Source organism: Aricia agestis, chromosome 2, assembly GCF_905147365.1.
Source record: "Aricia agestis chromosome 2, ilAriAges1.1, whole genome shotgun sequence".
NCBI lineage: Eukaryota > Metazoa > Arthropoda > Insecta > Lepidoptera > Lycaenidae > Aricia > Aricia agestis.
The window spans coordinates 15,587,369-15,609,097 of record NC_056407.1 but is presented as its reverse complement, the minus strand read 5'-3'; the positions used below and the strand labels follow the sequence as shown (position 1 = coordinate 15,609,097).

The 21,729-nt window shown below is 37.1% G+C and overlaps 1 protein-coding gene across 1 annotated transcript; it reads left to right on the top strand.

The window, feature by feature from the left end:
- Window positions 1–328: 328 nt before the first annotated feature.
- LOC121739880 (zinc finger protein 696-like) lies at window positions 329–7,447 on the top strand. Its single transcript, XM_042132473.1, has 4 exons — window positions 329–601; window positions 4,507–4,626; window positions 5,558–5,702; window positions 5,914–7,447. Exons 1-4 carry the CDS (start codon window positions 497–499, stop codon window positions 7,098–7,100), a joined length of 1,557 nt encoding a protein of 518 aa, XP_041988407.1. The 5' UTR covers window positions 329–496; the 3' UTR covers window positions 7,101–7,447.
- The last annotated feature ends 14,282 nt before the right edge of the window (window positions 7,448–21,729 follow it).

Genomic DNA, 21,729 nt, shown 5'->3' with positions numbered 1-21,729 from the left:
AATCTATGTATAAAGATGAAAAAATGGAAGAAGACGATGCGAATGTTTAATCTTATAAAAAATGCATTATAATATTATATGTGTATTTTTACTTATTTTAAAACAACAGTAAATAAAAATGGCAGTATTTGGCCTTTTTTTACTACAGGCTTTGGCAGGATTTGGCAGTTTTTTGACCAAAGTTTGGCAGGATCTGTAATTTAAATATGGTCACCCTGAGTCAATCCCAGTCAATCCGCAAACATTATTTTTCAAATCAAAACATGGAAAAAGGTTTTTTGGTGGTTTTTTGTAATAGTTTTAAATTTTAATAATGTTATAATTTTATCTTACGCTGCTTAACCAGTTTGTTTTTATAATTTTTTTGTTGTCGCTCCATAAATAGATTTCCGAGTCGATAGAGGTTATGTTTATAGTGAAACATCACACTTTCGGTTACTTTCGGTTCGGAGAGTACGGCACGGGTTAGCAGCGAAAAGAAAGCGTATAGGAAAGCATGCACATCGGAACGTGCCTGCTGTGCCTGGCGGTGGACCGGCGCACCCTCGACATCGCGCGCTCCCAGCTGCTCCACGTCTACGAGAAGATCACCGACTTCAAGGTGCGTATCTGTGTCGACCCACGTCATGGCCTCACTGACACACACTGTCGACCGCCGACCCTGTTCCCGGGGGCAATACACAGTACTAACAAATTCGTATTTGAACGCCTCCGTGAGCGCGGCTCTTGACTCGGAGGTTGTGGGTTCGATTCCCGCGTTGGAAACATGTTATTTCCAAGTTTGGTTAGGACAATGCAGGCTGATCACCTGATTGTCTGACAAGATGATCCATGCGTCGGATGGGCATGTAAAAAGTTGGACCTGTGCCTGATCTATCGCCAGTCGTGTCGGTCGTCCGTCCCACTGGATTATGAGAGTAAAGCAATAGAGAGTGCTCTTGTGTACTGCGCTCACTCTTGGGCACTATAAAATTACTCCTGTGTAGCTGGCCTGGTTTCCGGCCCAGTTGGAAACCGGTTTGGGAGCTATTATTACTAACAAATTCAAAGAAGGGATTGCTAAAGTGGGTTCGGCAGCATTTTCATTGACTTAATATTGTTACAAAATTAACATAAATTGCATATCTATACTAATATATTATAAAGCTGAAGAGTTTGTTAGTTAGTTTGTTTGTTTGTTTGAATGCGCTGATCTCAGGAACTACTGTTCTGATTTGATAGATAGCCAATTAATCGAGGAAGGATATAGGCTATATTTTAACACGCTACAATTAATAGGAACGAAGTAATAGAGGAAAAGAAACGGGGGAAATTATTTGAAAGGGCTTATCTCACAAACTACTAGAGCAATTTTTCTGTTATTTTGAGTCAGATAAGAAGTAGACCATGTGAAGGATCATAGGCTATTTTTTGTGGACTAATTTGTCTGTGAAATATCTTATTTACGCGGGCGAAGCCGCGCGTAATGTCTTGTCTACACTACTATTATAAAGAGGAAAGATTTGATTGTTTGTTTGTCTTGAATAGGCTCCGAAACCACTGGACCGATTTGAAATATTCTTTTACCATTGGAATCCTACATTAATTCTGCTGAACATAGGCTAAATTTTATTTTGGAAAAAAGTTGGGTTCCGTAAGATATTTGGGATTTTCGGACGCAAGGTGTAAAAAATCAACCAGAAATGTTACTTTTTTCGCGTACGCTGCCTAAACTATAAAAGATAGAACCATAAAATGTTCTAAGTAATTGTAGATCTTTTAAATATCTACAAAAAAGTCCGCGACACACTAAACCTATCTATGTTGAGTGAGGCACAATAACCATTTTTTATTAAAATATCTTGAAATGTTTTTGGACTACATTTAAATGCCTTTATTTTACTCATAGCATTAATTCTTATCAAAATAAATTATTTCATTACTAAGTACAGTTAATGTAGATAATATTTGGTCTTTGAATGATTAAAATTGGACGTTTGGTTTTAATGTTATGGCGAAATTAAAATATTACGATTTCTGCTGCACGTTGCGAATTGGGTGTTGTCAAGGCGCGCCGCGCGGGTGTGCTCGCCCGGAGAGTCCACGTAAATATTAATTACTAGCTGTTGCCCACGACTTCGTCCGCGTGGACCTCAGTTTATAGCGCGCGATGTTCAAACAACAAAATTGGTGTCAAAAGCTTTTATAAAAAATCCCTGGTACCCTTAAATCAAAACACCCAAAAACAGCTGTGCAGTGTGCACATAACTTATTTAATTTTTTGAAATTAAACTTTATTTATGCCAAATTTTAAAGTATATTTAGCCCCCCAATTACACAACTTCACCCATAAACTATTTATCATTGATAGGTTTAAGGTTACGTCACTCATCACTGCATAGATAAAGTACAAAGTTATAATTTAATAAAGTAAATAAAGAAATGATAATCGAAAAAACCGAAAATCGAATGTAAGATGATACCACCTCTTATAGAAAGACTTTTGCGCAAGCGTCAGCGCGATGTAGGAGACGGCACGGCGCCATCTATTATGTATTTTTGGAAGTAACTTAATTTGAACAAATTTACGGATTTTTACCCCCTTACAACTCTTTTTTCCAGTTAAAAAGTAGCCTATGTCCTTTCTCAGGTTTTAGACTATCTATGTACAAAATTTCATTACAATCGGTTCGGTAGTTTTGGCGTGAAAGCGAGACAGACAGACAGACAGAGATACTTTCGCATTTATAATATTAGTATAGATAGTATAGATTATTACCTCGATCATGGGAATCGCAGACACAATAGATTTATAATATACTAGACGTTCCGCGCGGCTTCGCCCGTGTATATTAGAAATAGATATAAATTCACAGACAATTAATTAGTCCACCCGTTTTTCCACATTTTCCTCTACTTCTTCGCTCCCATTAGTCTTAGCGTGTCAATTTTTTTTATTATAATCTATACATCTATACATATAAATAAAATTGGAGTGTCTATTTGTAATAGGGTTGTTGAGGAAGTGATTATGAGGAAGAGGAGGAGGAAGAGGAATTCTCACGCGCAAATTTAGAGGATGCGGATGAGGAAGAGGATATTTTTTTGAGGAAGAGGATGCGGATGAGGAAGCGGAAGAGGAAGTACGTCCATATAGTACAGCGTTTCCCAATGTGGGTGATTACGCCCCCTTGTGGGCGCTGAAGATCTAAAGGGGGGCAGTGTGGGACTCAGAAAAAATGGCGGCGTTTTGTAGAGGCTGTGGTGGCTAATATTACCGACAAATTAAGGGGCAAAAGCCCCTTAATTTAAATTAGGAAAAGAAAGTAGGTGAAACAATGGGGGCACTAAAACATATTTTGTTCTCAAAGTGGGCAGTGGACAAAAAAGTCTGGGAACCCCTGATATAGCACGACACTTCGGTATCATTTCGGTTTTCGATAGAAATCAAATTATTAGATTATTCGCACTGCGTACGTAGCTGCGTAGTGCGTACACGCGTAAACAAAACAACGCTTGCTATATTATGTCAATAAAATTAAAACAAACAAGCAAGGACCAGCGCGGGTGGCGAGAGAGACAAGGAACAAGGAACAGCAGCGCCCGTTCGGTCCGGCATCGCGCTCTGGCGTGTGCGTTGCCATGATTGGATACGCGTAACGCGACGCGAATGCGCAGTGAAATTCCTCATAAATTCCTCCTAAATTTTGAGGAAGCGATAGCGGAAGAGGATTTTTGTATTTTTATTTATGAGGATGCGGTAACGGTTGAGGAACCCAAATTATTGCGGAACTTCCTCATTATGAGGAAGAGGAAGAGGAATCCTCAGCAACCCTAATTTGTAATATTGAAAGAACCGTTTTTTACTACATGCATATGAATGTATATACGCTACATACACCAAAACAACATTTTTTGCAATTTTTGTCTGTCTGTTTGTCTGTCTGTTTGTTCCGGCTAATCTCCGAAATGGCTGGAGCGATTTTAACGGGACTTTTTTTGGCAGATAGCTGATGTAGTAAGGAATAACTTAGGCTACTTTTTAACCGACTTCCGAAAAGGAGGATGATATATTTTACTATTTTTTTGTATTTGTTCTCGGACAACTATGCCATTTGTGGACCGATTTTCAAAATTTTTTTGTTGTTGTATAAGGTGAAGCCCGATTTCGGTAACATGATCACAAAAGTGGTGATCTGATGATGCGATCCATGAGAAATCGACGGGACTCCTTGAAATTCATATAGAAACATAACTAAAGTTTACGCGGACGAAGTCGCGGGCAACAGCTAGTTTTATATAATTTAGTTACTGTTATAGGTATCCCCTTTCCCATTCTTTTTTAAAATAAAGAGTATATTAGGAGTTTCATATGCAACCTTACGAGTTACGACACTAGCCAACTAGTGTTGTAAGGTTGCAGATTAGAGAGTCTAGAACTAGTTTCTTTAATTACATCAAACTGTTATATTGTAACATTCATACAACATCCATACAGTTTGTGGAGATGATAAGATCGGTTTCCAGATTAAGAGTGACAGTCACCGGCTATGCTTCATCTGCCACACGAGGCTCCGACACGCTCACCAGTTGCGGCAACTGGCCAAAAGGACACAACACCTGCTGGCCAATTTCAACACTAACAAGGTTCATGTCTATCATTGCTGGTTGAACTTTTGTGTTTCTATTGTTTTTTTTAAATAAAAGTTTTATGCACCCTGATGATCACGAGAATAATAGATATTCTCGTGATCATCAGGGAGCATAAAACTTTTATTTTAAAAAAACAAAACAAATAGATACATATTATATGTCACGCAAACATCAAACAACTCAAGTTGGGGCCAACCCACACATACCACAACCACACGACAACCACAACCACACCACGTGCTTGGGCGTATATTTCGTATTGTAAATGAACTGGACCATTCACACATACCACATTTTGTCGACCACTTGTCACTTATCAGATACCGACCACATCGCAACCACAACGTTGCGTCGATGCAATGACAGTCCCCCCTCCGTTTCATTGACTTTCGTGCGTAACCACATCGCAACCACTGGCGACAACGCAACCACGTCGGCATTTTGTCGGTACCACAACGCAATTACAAAAAGCTGCAGCGACACCCAGGGCCTCCGTAAGGGCTACTGGCGTCTGTGTGCAAAAAAGGATTTTGGCGCCCCCTTTAGGCAAATTTTTTGGGTCCTTGGTATTGGCGCCCCTAAAGATGGTGATTTGGCGCCCCTAGAGGATGGCGCCCGTGGGCATTGCACACATTGCACATATGGTAGCGGGGGCCCTGGCGACACCATTCACACGTAACCACTGCTCGACGACATTTTGTCGTTGCGATGTCGTGTGGTTGTGGTACGTGTGGGTTGGCCCTTAGAGTTTATCTCCAATACGTTATACGAGTGTGTGTGATGTTGGTGTCACTGAGACTGTATTTAAGTATTTTATTCACGGTATTTATGTCAAACGATTCAGCAGAATCCCAACCTCTTCAACCCTTGTTAGACCTCAAAATTAAACAGCAAGTCACCATAATATTATTATTCGGATTTACAGTTTGAGAAATGTATTGAAACTCACAAATCTCTGGTGGAGCTCAGCTGGTGTCGCGTAGCGGACGTGGATGTGGCGCCGGTGCGTGCGTGTGCGGGGGGCGCGGGGGGCGGGGAGGACGGGCCCGTCAAGGAGGAGCCGGCTGAAGGTGATAGCCTCCAGCATAGAAAACTTTATTCCTAATAAACATAGTAATATTATGTTTCAACTCTCAGCACACATAAAAAATTTTGAATCGGCCAAGTGCGAGTCAGACTTGCGCACAAAGAGCACTACCTCGAATCTCCATCCATTTAAATACATTGTTGCTTATGATATAATGTGTCCCGATCTTATTTTCTCTCTGTCACGGCTTACAGATGCGGATGCACGTGGAGACAACGGGGCCTCATCGCGACGGTCGGCGTCCGACGCCGGTGCCCCCGTCGCCGGGCCCGCCCCGCGCCCGGCCACCCCGCGCCCGCCGACGCACGCGGACAGACCGACCACTAGAGCAGCGCGAAAGCGACAGCGGACAGACGTCGCTTCCGAATCAGTGGCACACATTATTACCGAATCTACTACGTGCGTCAATGTACTGCCGGAGGTGAGCGCCGCTCCGGTCGACGTCGGGAGAGTCGCTACAGACGACAGAGACGCGTCGCACGCGGTAGACAGAGGAAGCGCGGGCGACGAGCCGAGTGCGGTCGACGAGGCGACTGCGGTCTACGGGCCGAGTGCGGTCGACGAGGCGACTGCGGTCTACGGGCCGAGTGCGGCCGGGAATGGAGCGAGCGAGTGTGACACAGCGACAGCAGCCGAGGACGCAGCGAGCGGCGAACGTAATATCGCGGAGACGAGCTCCACGCCCGGCCCGGCCGCAGGGGGCGGGGACGAATCCTTCCCATGCCGCTTCTGCCCCTTCCGCAGCGCGCGGCGCGACACCCTGCGGCGGCACGAGCGCGGGCACGCGGGGCCGCGCCGCTACTGGTGCGCGCATTGCGACCGCCCCTTCCCGCACAAGGGCAACTACATGCGGCACCTGCGCACGCATACAGGCGACCGCCCCTACTCGTGCGAGCTCTGCCCCGCGACGTTCGCGCAGCTCAGCACGCTCAACGCGCACCGGCTCGTGCACACCGGCGAGCGGCCCTTCGAGTGCGGGCGGTGCGGCGCGCGCTTCGGCCGGCGCGGCGTGCTGCAGCGGCACGAGGCCACGCACACGGGCGTCAAGCCGCACCGCTGTGCCGAGTGTGGGATGCGCTTCACGCGCAAAGCGTGCCTGGTGGACCACGAGCGCACGCACGGGGGCGAGCCGCCGCACGCGTGCGACGGCTGCCCGCGCCGCTTCTACCGCCGGACCGACCTCAACCAGCACCGGCGCACTCACACGGGCGCCAAGCCCTACGCCTGCGACCACTGCGAGCGCCGCTTCGCGCACAAGACCAGCCTCGTCAACCACCGGCGCACGCACACCGGCGACACGCCCTACTGCTGCTCCGTCTGTCGCCGCACCTTCAAGCAGCGCAGCAACCTGCTGCGGCACGAGCGCCTGCACTCGCCCTGACCGCCCCGCGCCGGCACGCGCCGCCCCCATGTGTTCAAATTCACTACGCGTCTTTTACTACACTCAATTTTACTCTCAACCCAATTTTCTTTTTATAAAATGTCGTAACATACAAATTGTTTTAGTAATATTTTTTTTATGAAGTACGTTACGTATGTAAAAGCAAGAGTAAAAAACTTACTCTTGCTTTTCCCTCTCACAATACCGCTCATAATGACTATTCCTTCACTATTTCTGCTATACGCCCATGGAACGCTCTACCTGAAACTATCCAAAAGTCACAAACAATAAATATTTTTAAGAAACGAATTAAGGAATATTATCTAAATCTGTCATAATAGTCTATAATATAAATACTTTCTTTCAAAATATATTATTATATTTGTGTAAATTTTATGTAGTTTATATAAATATTTTTTATTTATTATTACATGTTATTTGTATGTAGTACCTATGTTATATGTAGTATATACTTATTTATTATTCAGTCATAATATTATTAACAAGTATACTTACTCTTATTTTGTATTTTAAAATTAAAGGTTGTCTGGCAGAAACTGCTGCAGTAAGACCGCCTATTTGTACATATTTTTCCTTTATTGTGTTTTTTAAGTTTAAGTTTAGTTTTAAGTTGTACAAATAAAGTATTTTCTATTCTATTGTATGTTATAGATTTAAATTATTATGTTACATGTTGACCATTATACGAAAAAAAAAATCTAGATACTAGATGTCCTGGCAAACATTGTTTTGCCATAAAATGATTTTTCCTGTTTTCTTGCTTTTTATTTGCTCTGAATTTCTTTTTCTATAGACCTCACGGAGCCCGAGACCTTTCCAACGAATGCAAAACCGTGGAAATTGGTTCGTGCATTCTGGAGTTATAGCGTCAGGAAGGAAAACCCGATTTATTTTTATATAATAGACTAGCTGTTGCCCGCGACTTCGTCCGCGTGGACTTCAGTTTATAGCGCGCGATGTCAAAAGCTTTTATAAAAAAACCTTGGTACCCCTTAAATCCAAACAGATGTGCAGTGTGCACATAATATTTCATTTTTAACCGACTTCCAAAAAACGAGGAGGTTATATGTTCGGCTGTGGATTTTTTTTTGTATGTTCAACGATTACTCCGCCGTTTGTGAACCGATTTTCGAAATTTTTGTTTTGTTGTATTAGGTTTCACTCCAATTTGGTCCCATTTTCACAAAAGTGGTGACCTGATGATGGGAACAAACAAACAAACAAATATACTTTATTGTGCACAAACATAACAGTGAAATTTACATTATTTAACAAATGAGACATGTATACAAGGGCGGCCTTATTACTTAAAAGCAATTTTTTCCAGGCAACCCCTTAACAAATTTTATAGAGATGATGTGTTTACAGGAAAAAGGTGATGTGCAAAAGTATAATATATAAAATATAATATGTATATTAATAGTATAAATACTTATGCTTAATATACTATAATACTATACATATGTACTATACTACTATAATCTATACTAACTATAAATGCGAAAGTATCTCTGTCTGTCTGTCTGTCTGTCTGTCTGTCTGTCTGTCTGTCTGTCTGTCTGTCTGTCTATCTGTCTCGCTTTCACGCCAAAACTACCGAACCGATTGTAATGAAATTTTGTATACAGATAGTCTAAAGCCTGAGAAAGGACATAGGCTACTTTTTTTACTGGAAAAAAGCGTTGTAAGGGGGTGAAAATGCGTAAATTTGTTCAAATTAAGTTAGTTCCAAAAATTCATCCTAGATGGCGCCGTACGTCTCCTACATCGCGCTAACGCTTGCCCAAAAGTCTTTCTATAAGAGGTGGTATTATCTTAAATTTGATTTTCGATTTTTTCGATTGTTATTTCTTTTTTACGTTATTTAATAAATAAATACTTTATCTATGCAGTGACCTTAAACCTATCAATGATAAATAGTTTATGGTTAAAGTTGTGTAATTGGGAGGCTAAATAAGCTTAAAAATTTGGCATAAAATATAAAGTTTCATTAAAAAAATTGAAATATTATGTGCACAGTGCACAGCTGTTTTGATTTAAGGGGTACCAGGGTTTTTTTTATAAAAGCTTTTGACACCGCGCGCTATAAACTGAAGTCCACGCGGAAGAAGTCGCGGCTAGTACCTATCTATACTAATATTATAAATGCGAAAGTATCTCTGTCTGTCTGTCTGTCTCGCTTTCACGCCAAAACTACTGAACCGATTGTAATGAAATTTTAGCCTAAAGCCTGAGAAAGGACATAGGCTACTTTTTAACTGGAAAAGGGGGTTGTAAGGGGTTGAAAATGCGTAAATTTGGTCAAATTAAGTTAGTTCCAAAAACTCAAAATAGATGGCGCCAAGAGTCCCCTAGATCGCGCTATTGCTTGCTCATGCGTATTTCTATAAGAGGTGGTACCATGTACAGCTAGGTTTTTTTGATTATTTCGATTGTTATACACGTTATTAACTAAGAACTCACCTACCAACTTAGATTAGATATCAAATTCAAAAACAACAGCGCCAAAACTACTGAACCGATTGTAATGAAATTTTGTACACAGTTAGTCTAAAGTCTGAGAAAGGACATAGGCTACTTCTTACTGGAAAAAGGGGTTGTAAGGGGGTGTTTATGCGTAAATTTGTTCAAATTAAGTTAGTTCCAAAAACTGGAACAGATGGCGCCAAGAGTCGCCTAGATCGCGCTATCGCTTGCTCATATGTATTTATATAAGAAGTGGTACCATGATGAGTTAAGATTTCGATTCTTTCGATTGTTATACATGTTATTAAATAACTCACGTACCAACATAGAAATCAAAAACAAGTCTACCAATAATAAATACTAAATAGTTTAATGGCCTATGGGTATTGGCTATTGGGCAAAGCTATAGTTGTGTAATGCATTATGCAGCTAAGTTGTGTAAAGCTAAATAAGCTTTAAAAGGTATAAAAAAGTTTAATTTTAAAAAAATCATATTATGTGCACACTACACGGCTGTTTTGGGTATTTTGATTTAAGGGGTACCTGGGTTTTAAAAAGCTTTGACACCAATTTTATTGACACCGCGCGCTATAAACTGAAGTCCACGCGGATGAAGTCGCTGGCAACAGCTAGTACTATATAAATGATAACTAGCTATTTGACCGAGCTTTGCTCGGTATTCGATGAAAATGACATTTTCTAAAAATGATTCCTACCTAGATCGATTTGTCGCCCCCCAAACCCCCTATATACTAAATTTTATGAAAATCGTTGGAGCCGATTCCGAGATTTCAATTACATATACTTATATTTAATGGTTACAGTAATACACATTATATATATATATATATATATATATATATATATATATATATATATATATATATATATATATATATATATATATATATATATATATATATATATATATATATAATGTGTATTGCTGTAACCATTGTTGATTGACAGATATATCAAAATAATAATTAAATAGCAACGACATATGTACTTACTTACCTACAAACTTACGGCCGTTTTCAATAACGCATCTACAGTTAAATAATAAAGTTTAAAAATTATAAAGTTATAACCGTAAAAAATAGTTCAAAAGTACTTAAACATAGGTATATTTTTTGTTTCTTGTAACGAGTAGATAAGTACTCGAGTTTTTTTTATTAAATTCGGTAGTGTAATTTTTGCTAACGCGATTCGCAAGTGGTAAGACACAAAAAAGTGCATTGTTTGGCCTAAACAAAGCAACTAAACTAACAAAATGAAAGAGCAGGCAGTCTTGTCTTTACAAAGTACAAACAGATGTTGATTTGGTTCTCCGTTAGAAATATTATTGTGTTCTGTGATGTGGACTGTGGTTGTATGAAAACTACTTAATATGTACTAGAGGTAAGTACTTAAATGATTTGCAAGTTTTGCAAATTGCAGCATTTTTATTCAGTGTGCATCTCATGAAAATTGAATATCGAATTTAAATAGCCAATTTTATTAATTTATAACTAAAACAATGCTTATTTTATTATTTACCCCTAAATAAAATATTCGTAGTATTCGCTTATTCGTAAATATTCGTATTCGTAAATAAAACTAGTAATAATCCTAATTTAAAAATAGCAAATTTTAAAAGACCCATCTAACGGCAAATTATGGTACTGCTTATCTTTTTGATAGTGAACGGTTCATTGCGTATTCAAACGCAGTGACAGATAACCAACGTTTATCCTATACATAACTTTATTGTATCAATAGCTAATGAAAGTTTAACTGGTAACTTCAGAAACAGGGCATTAGACTATTTATCAGAACTTTTGTTCTATTATGTAGTTTATATACGTTTAAGGCACAGCCCTCCCAAAGGGGGGTTCGGGGGAACACGATCCAGAAAGTCCAAGAGTAGGTTAGGTTAGAACTTAGACCACAACATAGAGGGAGCCGAGCGAGCGAAGCGAGCGTGCTGCGGCAGCAGCCGGCGACCGTCTTACTTTCGCTTTATAATGGTACGGAACCCTCCATGGGCGAGTTCGACTCCTACTTGGCCGATTTTATTATATTTTACCGCCTCATTGTTAAAAGAACTGCTTAGAATGAGATTTCTTACTGACAAATTCCGATATGTTACTGCCACCACGTAACCGCTCATTCATTAATTTTTACCGCTCATTTAATTATTTTACTGTTCAATAATGTTTTCAATGATCCATTTCATTATTTTTTACAACTCATTTTTGTTTACTTTACTGCTTAGTTTTAACTGCTAAACTAGTTATTAAACGTGCCATTTATAATTTTTAACTTACCAAAACTGCAATTTACAACTGCCCCTTTAAAGAAGTGCCTTATAATATTAATATTTAATATAAGTACATCTTCTTATCTTCATAAATTAGTACCTGGAATGACCGAGCTTTGCTCGGTATAGCAAACACTGATTGACTTCGTGTTACTTAATAACGCCATCTGCCGGTCGTTAGTTAAAGTTAAAGTTAGTTGGTGCAACCCAGTCTTAATGTACAGAATTGGTCGATTACTTACCTATAAATTAATGCTATCAGAAAATTTTGCTAACGCTACTTTTTTAGCAAACAAAACTATCATTGCGATCCCATTCTGATCGCGCGTGGATTATCATCTTTCATGTCAGTAAAATATATTATTTTATTACCTACTTTTTAAAGTTGTTTGGCGGGGGTTTTTTTAAATTACTTAATAAATTTTATATCTTTAAACGAGCAATTCTTGTATATTATATATATATATATATATATATATATATATATATATATATATATATATATATATATATATATATATATATATATATATATATATATATATATACAGGGTGTAACAAAAATAAGTGATAATACTTTAGGGTGTGTACGTCTTCCTCTTAGAGAGTTCACTGTGAAAGTAGCAGCGCTGAAAGACCAAATTTTTTTTTTCACTTTTGTATGGGGAAACTCGTGACGCTCGGGCCCTTCCCCATGCAAAAGTGAAAAAATTTTTTCGTCTTTCAGCGCTGCTACTTTCACAGTGAACACTTTACAAGGAACACGTACACACCCTAAAGTATTATCACTTATTTTTGTTACACACTGTATATATATATATATATATATATATATATATATATATATATATATATATATATATATATATACTAGATGTCCCGCGCGGCTTCGCCCGCGTAAATTAGAAATTTTACAGAATCCGTAGGTACATTTTCCCATAAAAAATATTTCCCCCGTTTTTCCCACATTTTCCTGAGTTTCTTCTGTCGTATTAGTCTTAGAGTAATAATATAATATAACCTTCTCGATAAATGATGAGTCTTACTCGATAAATGATCTATCTAACACTGAGATAAGTTTTTAAATCGGACCTGTAGTTTCTGAGATTGACGCGTTCAAGCAAACATACTCTTCAGGTTTATAATATTAGGTAGATATAGATTTTTTTTAATTATCGCTTGACAAACTCGAGTCTCGATCTAAAAGACTATGAAATGGTTTAATATGGTAGTGATGATGATGATGATGAAGAATGTAATTTGCATAGTAGCATATGCTTTCTGTTCTTAAAACAACGCCGAAACTCCCAAACTTGTATCTATAAAGAATCAGGAATTCTCTCAGCACCTTCCGAACCACGGTATACCAGGTATATCTCGGTGCAAAATCTTACTTGTTGGTAGCATATGCTTAGAATACTTCTCACGAAACCGAAGTCACCATATGTTTCGCTATAAGTTTTGAGGAGTTCCCTCGATTACTTATGGATCCTTCATCAGATCACCACTTTTCTGAATATAATACCAAATTGGGATGATACCCTATATACCAAAAGAAAAATTTTGAAAATCGGTTAACAAACGGCGGAGTAATCGTTGAATATAAGAAAACGAACATAACACCTCCCCCATTTTGAAAGTCGGTTAAAATTGTAGCCTATGTGTTATTTATTTAATATTTTAATCAGCACATGAATTGAATAACAAATTTTTTTTCAAATTAATCATAGCACCATCTGTCAGGACAAACTAAAATTGAAATAGAATAATATTGAATGCGATGATAGCGCCGTCCGCCGGATCTAATGTAAAACATTCCAAAATCAACAACTCCTTATAAATAAGAAATTAATTGAAAAAACATTTTCCAGTAGACCAAACTGTAAATCTAAACCATTCTCGAATCTCCACGAACACACACAAAAAATTTCATCAAAATTGGTCCAGTCGTTTAGGAGGAGTTCAGTCACATACACACGCACACAAGAAATATATATATTAAGATATATAATCTCTAACTGCTCAAAAAATTAGTTCCCATATTATAATAAACGTAATGGGGTTGGCAACTGTCAAAGTGGCGCTATAGTAGCTTTCACCTTGTAGTTGTCAAAGTGTATGGAATTAAAAGGGAATTTTCGATTATTTTAAATAAATAACATGCCTCACATGTGTGATGTCCCGTTTTGTAAAGAAATAGGTGCCCACTATAATTCCCAAAAGATCCTAATATGGCTAAGATGTGGCTGAAAGCTATAATAAGGAAAAACTTTAGGCCCGAAGTTAGGCCCCATAAAAATGTAAACATTTCCATGATTCCGACTTCCAAAACATAAGTATTTATCAGGTATGTTATTATTTAACTATATTTTGTAAGTAAATCATAATATATAAGTAGACATAGTTTGTTTCCATACATGTTTTTATAATATAAAATTATTATTTTAGGTCTCAAGAATCAACACAGATACACAGATACAGATACTACAGATACCGCGCCCAAAGAGCTACTCATTCATACTAGCTCATACAAAAATAAAAATACTATTAAATTTTTAGTAGGTCCAACCCCAGGTGGATAATTGTTCTCAATGGTACAGCGGAGCAACAAGTGACCGTCAAAATATGATACAGTGAAGTCCTTTAATAGATAATTAGTGTCAAGAAGGAGACTGTATTATAATGACAGACAGGGGTTTTAATGTTCAATCAAATCAAAGAGGTCTTGAATCTTTGCAATAAAAAACATAATATTTACATAAAAGATACAGCCGTTTATGCCGCAAATTTTCGACACTTGCAAGGGAATCAAAACCTACAGGGTGCTTCCCGTGAACTCAGAATCTTGAAATTTGGTACGAAGCAACGTCTTATAGCATAGATAAAGGAAAAATTACGAAAACCATAAATTTTTAGTTACATCACATAATATTTTTTTTTTAATAATTTTAAACTTACTACCCATTTCCTCATAAACGCGTAGAGGTATTAAATTGAAATTCATACCAAATACTCAAGTCTATAATACCTTTAAGCTGTAACAAAATCAAACTTCTATGTCAACGCAATCAAAAGAAACAGCAATTTAAGCTGCATATTTTGAAACTCGCAAGTACTCGCAAGGGAATCAAAACCTAAAGGGTACTTCCAGTCGACCTAGAATCTTGAAATTTGGCATGAAGCAACGTTTTATAGCACACATAAAGGAAAAATTCCGAAAACCTTAAATTTTTAGTTACATTACAAAATATATATTTTTTAATAAATATAAACTTATTACTTTTTTCCTCATGAACGCGTAGAGCTATTACTTAAACGATAAAGAGATCTTTGTCTTAAATTTATGCTCCTCCATCTTTCCCCATTGTAATGTTATGAATTTCATTTTGCAATAAAAATACCATAGTTATGACTCGATTGTCGTAATGAACGAACTTTGTAAACCTTGCAGGTTTGTACGGAACCCTCGGTGCGCGAGTCCGACTCGCACTTGGCCGGTTTTTTTTAGAATTTTCAATCACTGTGGTGTGGGAGAAAATCGACTTTGAATTTTAAGGGTAAGTTTTAGGGGTGAGTCCGCAAGTTGAAAATATTACCATCGTATGTAGGATCTATAAGTATACTAGCATGATTTTTTTCAGAATTTTCAATCACTGTGGTGTGGGAGAAAATCGACTTTGAATTTTAAGGGTAAGTTTTAGGGGTGAGTCCGCAAGTTGAAAATATTACCATCGTATGTAGGATCTATAAGTATACTAGCATAATTTTTTTCAGAATTTTCAATCACTGTGGTGTGGGAGAAAATCGACTTTGAATTTTAAGGGTAAGTTTTAGGGGTGAGTCCGCAAGTTGAAAATATTACCATCGTATGTAGGATCTATACGAGGGCTGCTATTTATGTATCCGGAATTAAAAAAAGAAACAAACATATATCATTTAATATGGTTTTATTGCTTTTCAAAATATTTGCCGCGATGATCGACACACTTTTGCATACGCTGGAACCAATTTTCATAGCACTTTTTCCATTCTGATTGAGGTATCTCCAAAACGTGCATTTTGAACGCATCAACAGCCTCTTCGCGGCTCGAAAAACGTTGACCACGTAATTTGTTCTTCGCGTATGGAAATAAAAAGAAATCGTTAGGTGCCAAATCAGGGCTGTACGGCGGATGACCAGTCAATTCGATCTTTTGACCCTCCAAAAACTGAGTTGTTTCAGCTGAGGTGTGACAGCTAGCATTGTCGTGATGTAATATGATTCTGCGTTGTCGGTTGTCCTTTCTTATTTCTTCAAAGACTTCTGGTAAACAAATGGTCGTATACCATTCAGAATTAACCGTTTTACGATTCTCTAATGGCACTGTAGCCACATGTCCATTAATTCCAAAAAAACAGGCGACCATTTGCTTCAAAGTACTTTTTGCACGAGTAACTTTTGTTGGTTTCGGCTCATCTTGGAACACCCACACCGTTGACTGTTGTTTAGTTTCGGGGTCATATGCATAGATCCAAGATTCATCACCTGTGTAGATATTATAAACGGCTTTTGACGTACCACGGTTGTATTTTTTTATCATTTTTTTGCACCAATCGACACGAGCCCGTTTTTGATCGATTGTCAAGTTGTGCGGAATCCAACGCGAACATATTTTTTTTACAGCCAAATGTTCGTGTAATATCTTATGTATGCTCGTCATACTTATGCCTAAGGACGCCTCTATCTCGCGATATGTAACATGACGATCACGCATTATTAGTTCCCGCACAGCATCTATATTTTGTGGGACAACAGCTGTTTTTGGGCGACCTTCTTTATTTTCATCCGTGAGCATAGACCGCCCACGATTAAACTCACTGTGCCAGTGATAAACAGTGGTTTTTGATGGTGCTTCACCTCCAAAAGTTGCGGTGAGTTGAATAAAGCACTGTTGTTGATTTAGCCCACGCCGAAAATCGTAGTAAATCATTGCACGTAAATGTTCACGCGTTAAATCCATGGCAAATGAAGACACGCAATTTTCAAAATGACGCCACAATGGAAAAATAATTGACAGTCACATGAAACAAAATGTATTCTTCAACCAAAGAGTTCTATTTTCAAATGTTGTAATTACTTTTTAAATATTGTTCTTGTAAGTGGCCAGTTCCGGATACATAAATAGCAGCCCTCGTAAGTATACTAGCATGAATTTTTTTAGAATTTTCAATCACTGTGGTGTGGGAGAAAATCGACTTTGAATTTTAAGGGTAAGTTTTAGGGGTGAGTCCGCAAGTTGAAAGTATTACCATCGTATGTAGGATCTATAAGTATACTAGCATGAATTTTTTTAGAATTTTCAATCACTGTGGTATGGGAGAAAATCGACTTTAAATTTTAAGGGTAAGTTTTAGGGGTGAGTCCGCAAGTTGAAAATATTACCATCGTATGTAGGATCTATAAGTATACTAGCATGATTTTTTTCAGAATTTTCAATCACTGTGGTGTGGGAGAAAATCGACTTTGAATTTTAAGGGTAAGTTTTAGGGGTGAGTCCGCAAGTTGAAAATATTACCATCGTATGTAGGATCTATAAGTATACTAGCATAATTTTTTTCAGAATTTTCAATCACTGTGGTGTGGGAGAAAATCGACTTTGAATTTTAAGGGTAAGTTTTAGGGGTGAGTCCGCAAGTTGAAAATATTACCATCGTATGTAGGATCTATAAGTATACTAGCATGAATTTTTTTAGAATTTTCAATCACTGTGGTGTGGGAGAAAATTGACTTTGAATTTTAAGGGTAAGTTTTAGGGGTGAGTCCGCAAGTTGAAAATATTACCATCGTATGTAGGATCTATAAGTATACTAGCATGATTTTTTTCAGAATTTTCAATCACTGTGGTGTGGGAGAAAATCGACTTTGAATTTTAAGGGTAAGTTTTAGGGGTGAGTCCGCAAGTTGAAAATATTACCATCGTATGTAGGATCTATAAGTGTACTAGCATGAATTTTTTTACAATTTTCAATCACTGTGGGGTGGAAGAAAATCGACTTGGAATTATAAGGGTGGGTTTTAGGGGTGACTATTTTTTGAATTATAAATAACATTTGCACCCTCTAAAAGTGTCCCCTTATCTCACTATGATACATATTATATTTTGATACTCAAGATAATTTGTTTTTGTTTTGTAGCTAATTCGTTCATTTGAACGTTCGGAACTTCAGGCACATTAAACTATTTAATCTATTTTGATTAAATTTGGAATGGAGATTGGAGATACCTCAGAACAGGAAAATAAGGATACTAATTTGAATCTGTGACAAGGAATGTTTTTTGTCCCGGAAAAATGTGCGGTTCCCACACAATATACTTTTCTCATTTGCACGTAAGCGACTCAATCGATGTACGGGAACTAGTAATAGTCCTAATTTAAAAATAGCAAATTTAAAAAGACCCATCTAACGGCAAATTATGGTACTGCTTGTCTGTTTGATTGTGAACGGTTCATTGCGTATTCAAACGCAGTGACAGATAACCAACGTTTATCCTATACATAACTTTATTGTATCAATAGCTAATGAAAGTTTAACTGGTAACTTCAGAAACAGGGCATTAGACTATTTATCAGAACTTTTGTTCTATTATGTAGTTTATATACGTTTAAGGCACAGCCCTCCCAAAGGGGGGTTCGGGGGAACACGATCCAGAAAGTCCAAGAGTAGGTTAGGTTAGAACTTAGACCACAACATAGAGGGAGCCGAGCGAGCGAAGCGAGCGTGCTGCGGCAGCAGCCGGCGACCGTCTTACTTTCGCTTTATAATGGTACGGAACCCTCCATGGGCGAGTTCGACTCCTACTTGGCCGATTTTATTATATTTTACCGCCTCATTGTTAAAAGAACTGCTTAGAATGAGATTTCTTACTGACAAATTCCGATATGTTACTGCCACCACGTAACCGCTCATTCATTAATTTTTACCGCTCATTTAATTATTTTACTGTTCAATAATGTTTTCAATGATCCATTTCATTATTTTTTACAACTCATTTTTGTTTACTTTACTGCTTAGTTTTAACTGCTAAACTAGTTATTAAACGTGCCATTTATAATTTTTAACTTACCAAAACTGCAATTTACAACTGCCCCTTTAAAGAAGTGCCTTATAATATTAATATTTAATATAAGTACATCTTCTTATCTTCATAAATTAGTACCTGGAATGACCGAGCTTTGCTCGGTATAGCAAACACTGATTGACTTCGTGTTACTTAATAACGCCATCTGCCGGTCGTTAGTTAAAGTTAAAGTTAGTTGGTGCAACCCAGTCTTAATGTACAGAATTGGTCGATTACTTACCTATAAATTAATGCTATCAGAAAATTTTGCTAACGCTACTTTTTTAGCAAACAAAACTATCATTGCGATCCCATTCTGATCGCGCGTGGATTATCATCTTTCATGTCAGTAAAATATATTATTTTATTACCTACTTTTTAAAGTTGTTTGGCGGGGGTTTTTTTAAATTACTTAATAAATTTTATATCTTTAAACGAGCAATTCTTGTATATTATATATATATATATATATATATATATATATATATATATATATATATATATATATATATATATATATATATATATATATATATATATATATATATATATATATATATATATATATATATATATATATATATATATATATATATATATATATATACAGGGTGTAACAAAAATAAGTGATAATACTTTAGGGTGTGTACGTCTTCCTCTTAGAGAGTTCACTGTGAAAGTAGCAGCGCTGAAAGACCAAATTTTTTTTTTCACTTTTGTATGGGGAAACTCGTGACGCTCGGGCCCTTCCCCATGCAAAAGTGAAAAAATTTTTTCGTCTTTCAGCGCTGCTACTTTCACAGTGAACACTTTACAAGGAACACGTACACACCCTAAAGTATTATCACTTATTTTTGTTACACACTGTATATATATATATATATATATATATATATATATATATATATATATATATATATATATATATATATATATATATATATATATATATAATCTCTAACTGCTCAAAAAATTAGTTCCCATATTATAATAAACGTAATGGGGTTGGCAACTGTCAAAGTGGCGCTATAGTAGCTTTCACCTTGTAGTTGTCAAAGTGTATGGAATTAAAAGGGAATTTTCGATTATTTTAAATAAATAACATGCCTCACATGTGTGATGTCCCGTTTTGTAAAGAAATAGGTGCCCACTATAATTCCCAAAAGATCCTAATATGGCTAAGATGTGGCTGAAAGCTATAATAAGGAAGAACTTTAGGCCCGAAGTTAGGCCCCATAAAAATGTAAACATTTCCATGATTCCGACTTCCAAAACATAAGTATTTATCAGGTATGTTATTATTTAACTATATTTTGTAAGTAAATCATAATATATAAGTAGACATAGTTTGTTTCCATACATGTTTTTATAATATAAAATTATTATTTTAGGTCTCAAGAATCAACACAGAAATTAAAGAAATATACAAAATTCATTCTATACATGAGGAACCAAACACACAAATCGCTCAGATTCTAGACACATTAAAACAAAAGCTTTCAATATTGACATGTCGTTTAAAGAGATATAATGCGTGCACACAAAGAAAACAACAAAATAACCAGTTTAATCACAACGAAAAAGAATTCTACAGACACATTAGGACGGCTGCTACTAACCTACCACATACAGAAAATACACATACTGAGATACCTGATGCTGGTGATTTCCAAAGATTTTGGGCTGGAATTTGGGAGCAGCCTATAAATCATAATTTAGAAGCAGAGTGGATAAAAGCCGAGAGAAAAAAGTACGATAAAGATCTACTAGAAATGACATTTGAAAAAATTCCTTTAAACATATTTCAGCAGGTAATACGTAAGTTACACAATTGGAAGTCACCAGGATCAGATTATATTCACAATTACTGGTATAAAAAACTTACAAACACTCATAGCATTCTATACAAATACCTAAATAAATTTATTGAAGACCCTAATTCAATCCCCCCGTACATTACATCTGGAACAACATTCATGATACCCAAAGACTGCAACGAACTTACAAACCCCGCTAAATATAGACCAATAACGTGTTTACAAACGATATATAAAATATTATCTTCTTGTATGGCTGAATTAATATATAAACATGTAAATGATAACAATATACTAGCTGAACAGCAAAAAGGATGTAGAAAATTTAGCCAAGGTTGTAAAGAGCAATTAATTATAGACTCAGTTATTTTAAAACACGCTACTAAAACAAAATCTGACCTATATTCTATTTATATTGATTACAAAAAAGCATATGACTCTGTGCCTCACTCTTGGTTATTGCATGTTCTGGAAATTTATAAAATACACCCAAAAATAATACATTTGCTGAAAACTACGATGACTCTGTGGAATACTAAACTTAAAACCCCAACTACTTCAATAGAAACCCAACCAATTAAAATTCAAAGAGGCATTTTTCAGGGAGATGCACTTAGCCCGATATGGTTTTGTCTTGCGTTGAACCCACTCTCCAATATATTAAATTCTTTAGAAGCAGGATACCGCATTAATTATAATGACACAAACAGACATACTGAGACTATAATCAACCACTTACTGTATATGGATGACTTAAAAATATATGCTGATAATGAATTTGACCTGTACAAGCTGACTGAACTGACTGAACAATTTTCAAATGATATTAAAATGGAATTTGGGGTGGATAAAACTAAAATAAATTCTGTTAGGGCGGGAAAAATATATCTACACTCATACACACTACAATCTGGGGAACGAATA

Coding starts and splice junctions, on each gene's coding strand:
- LOC121739880 (XM_042132473.1), top strand. CDS start 497: ATGCACATCGGAACGTGCCTGCTGTGCCTGGCGGTGGACCGGCGCACC. Junction 602..4,506: donor AGAAGATCACCGACTTCAAG/GTGCGTATCTGT, acceptor ATCGGTTTCCAG/ATTAAGAGTGACAGTCACCG. Junction 5,703..5,913: donor CAAGGAGGAGCCGGCTGAAG/GTGATAGCCTCC, acceptor CACGGCTTACAG/ATGCGGATGCACGTGGAGAC.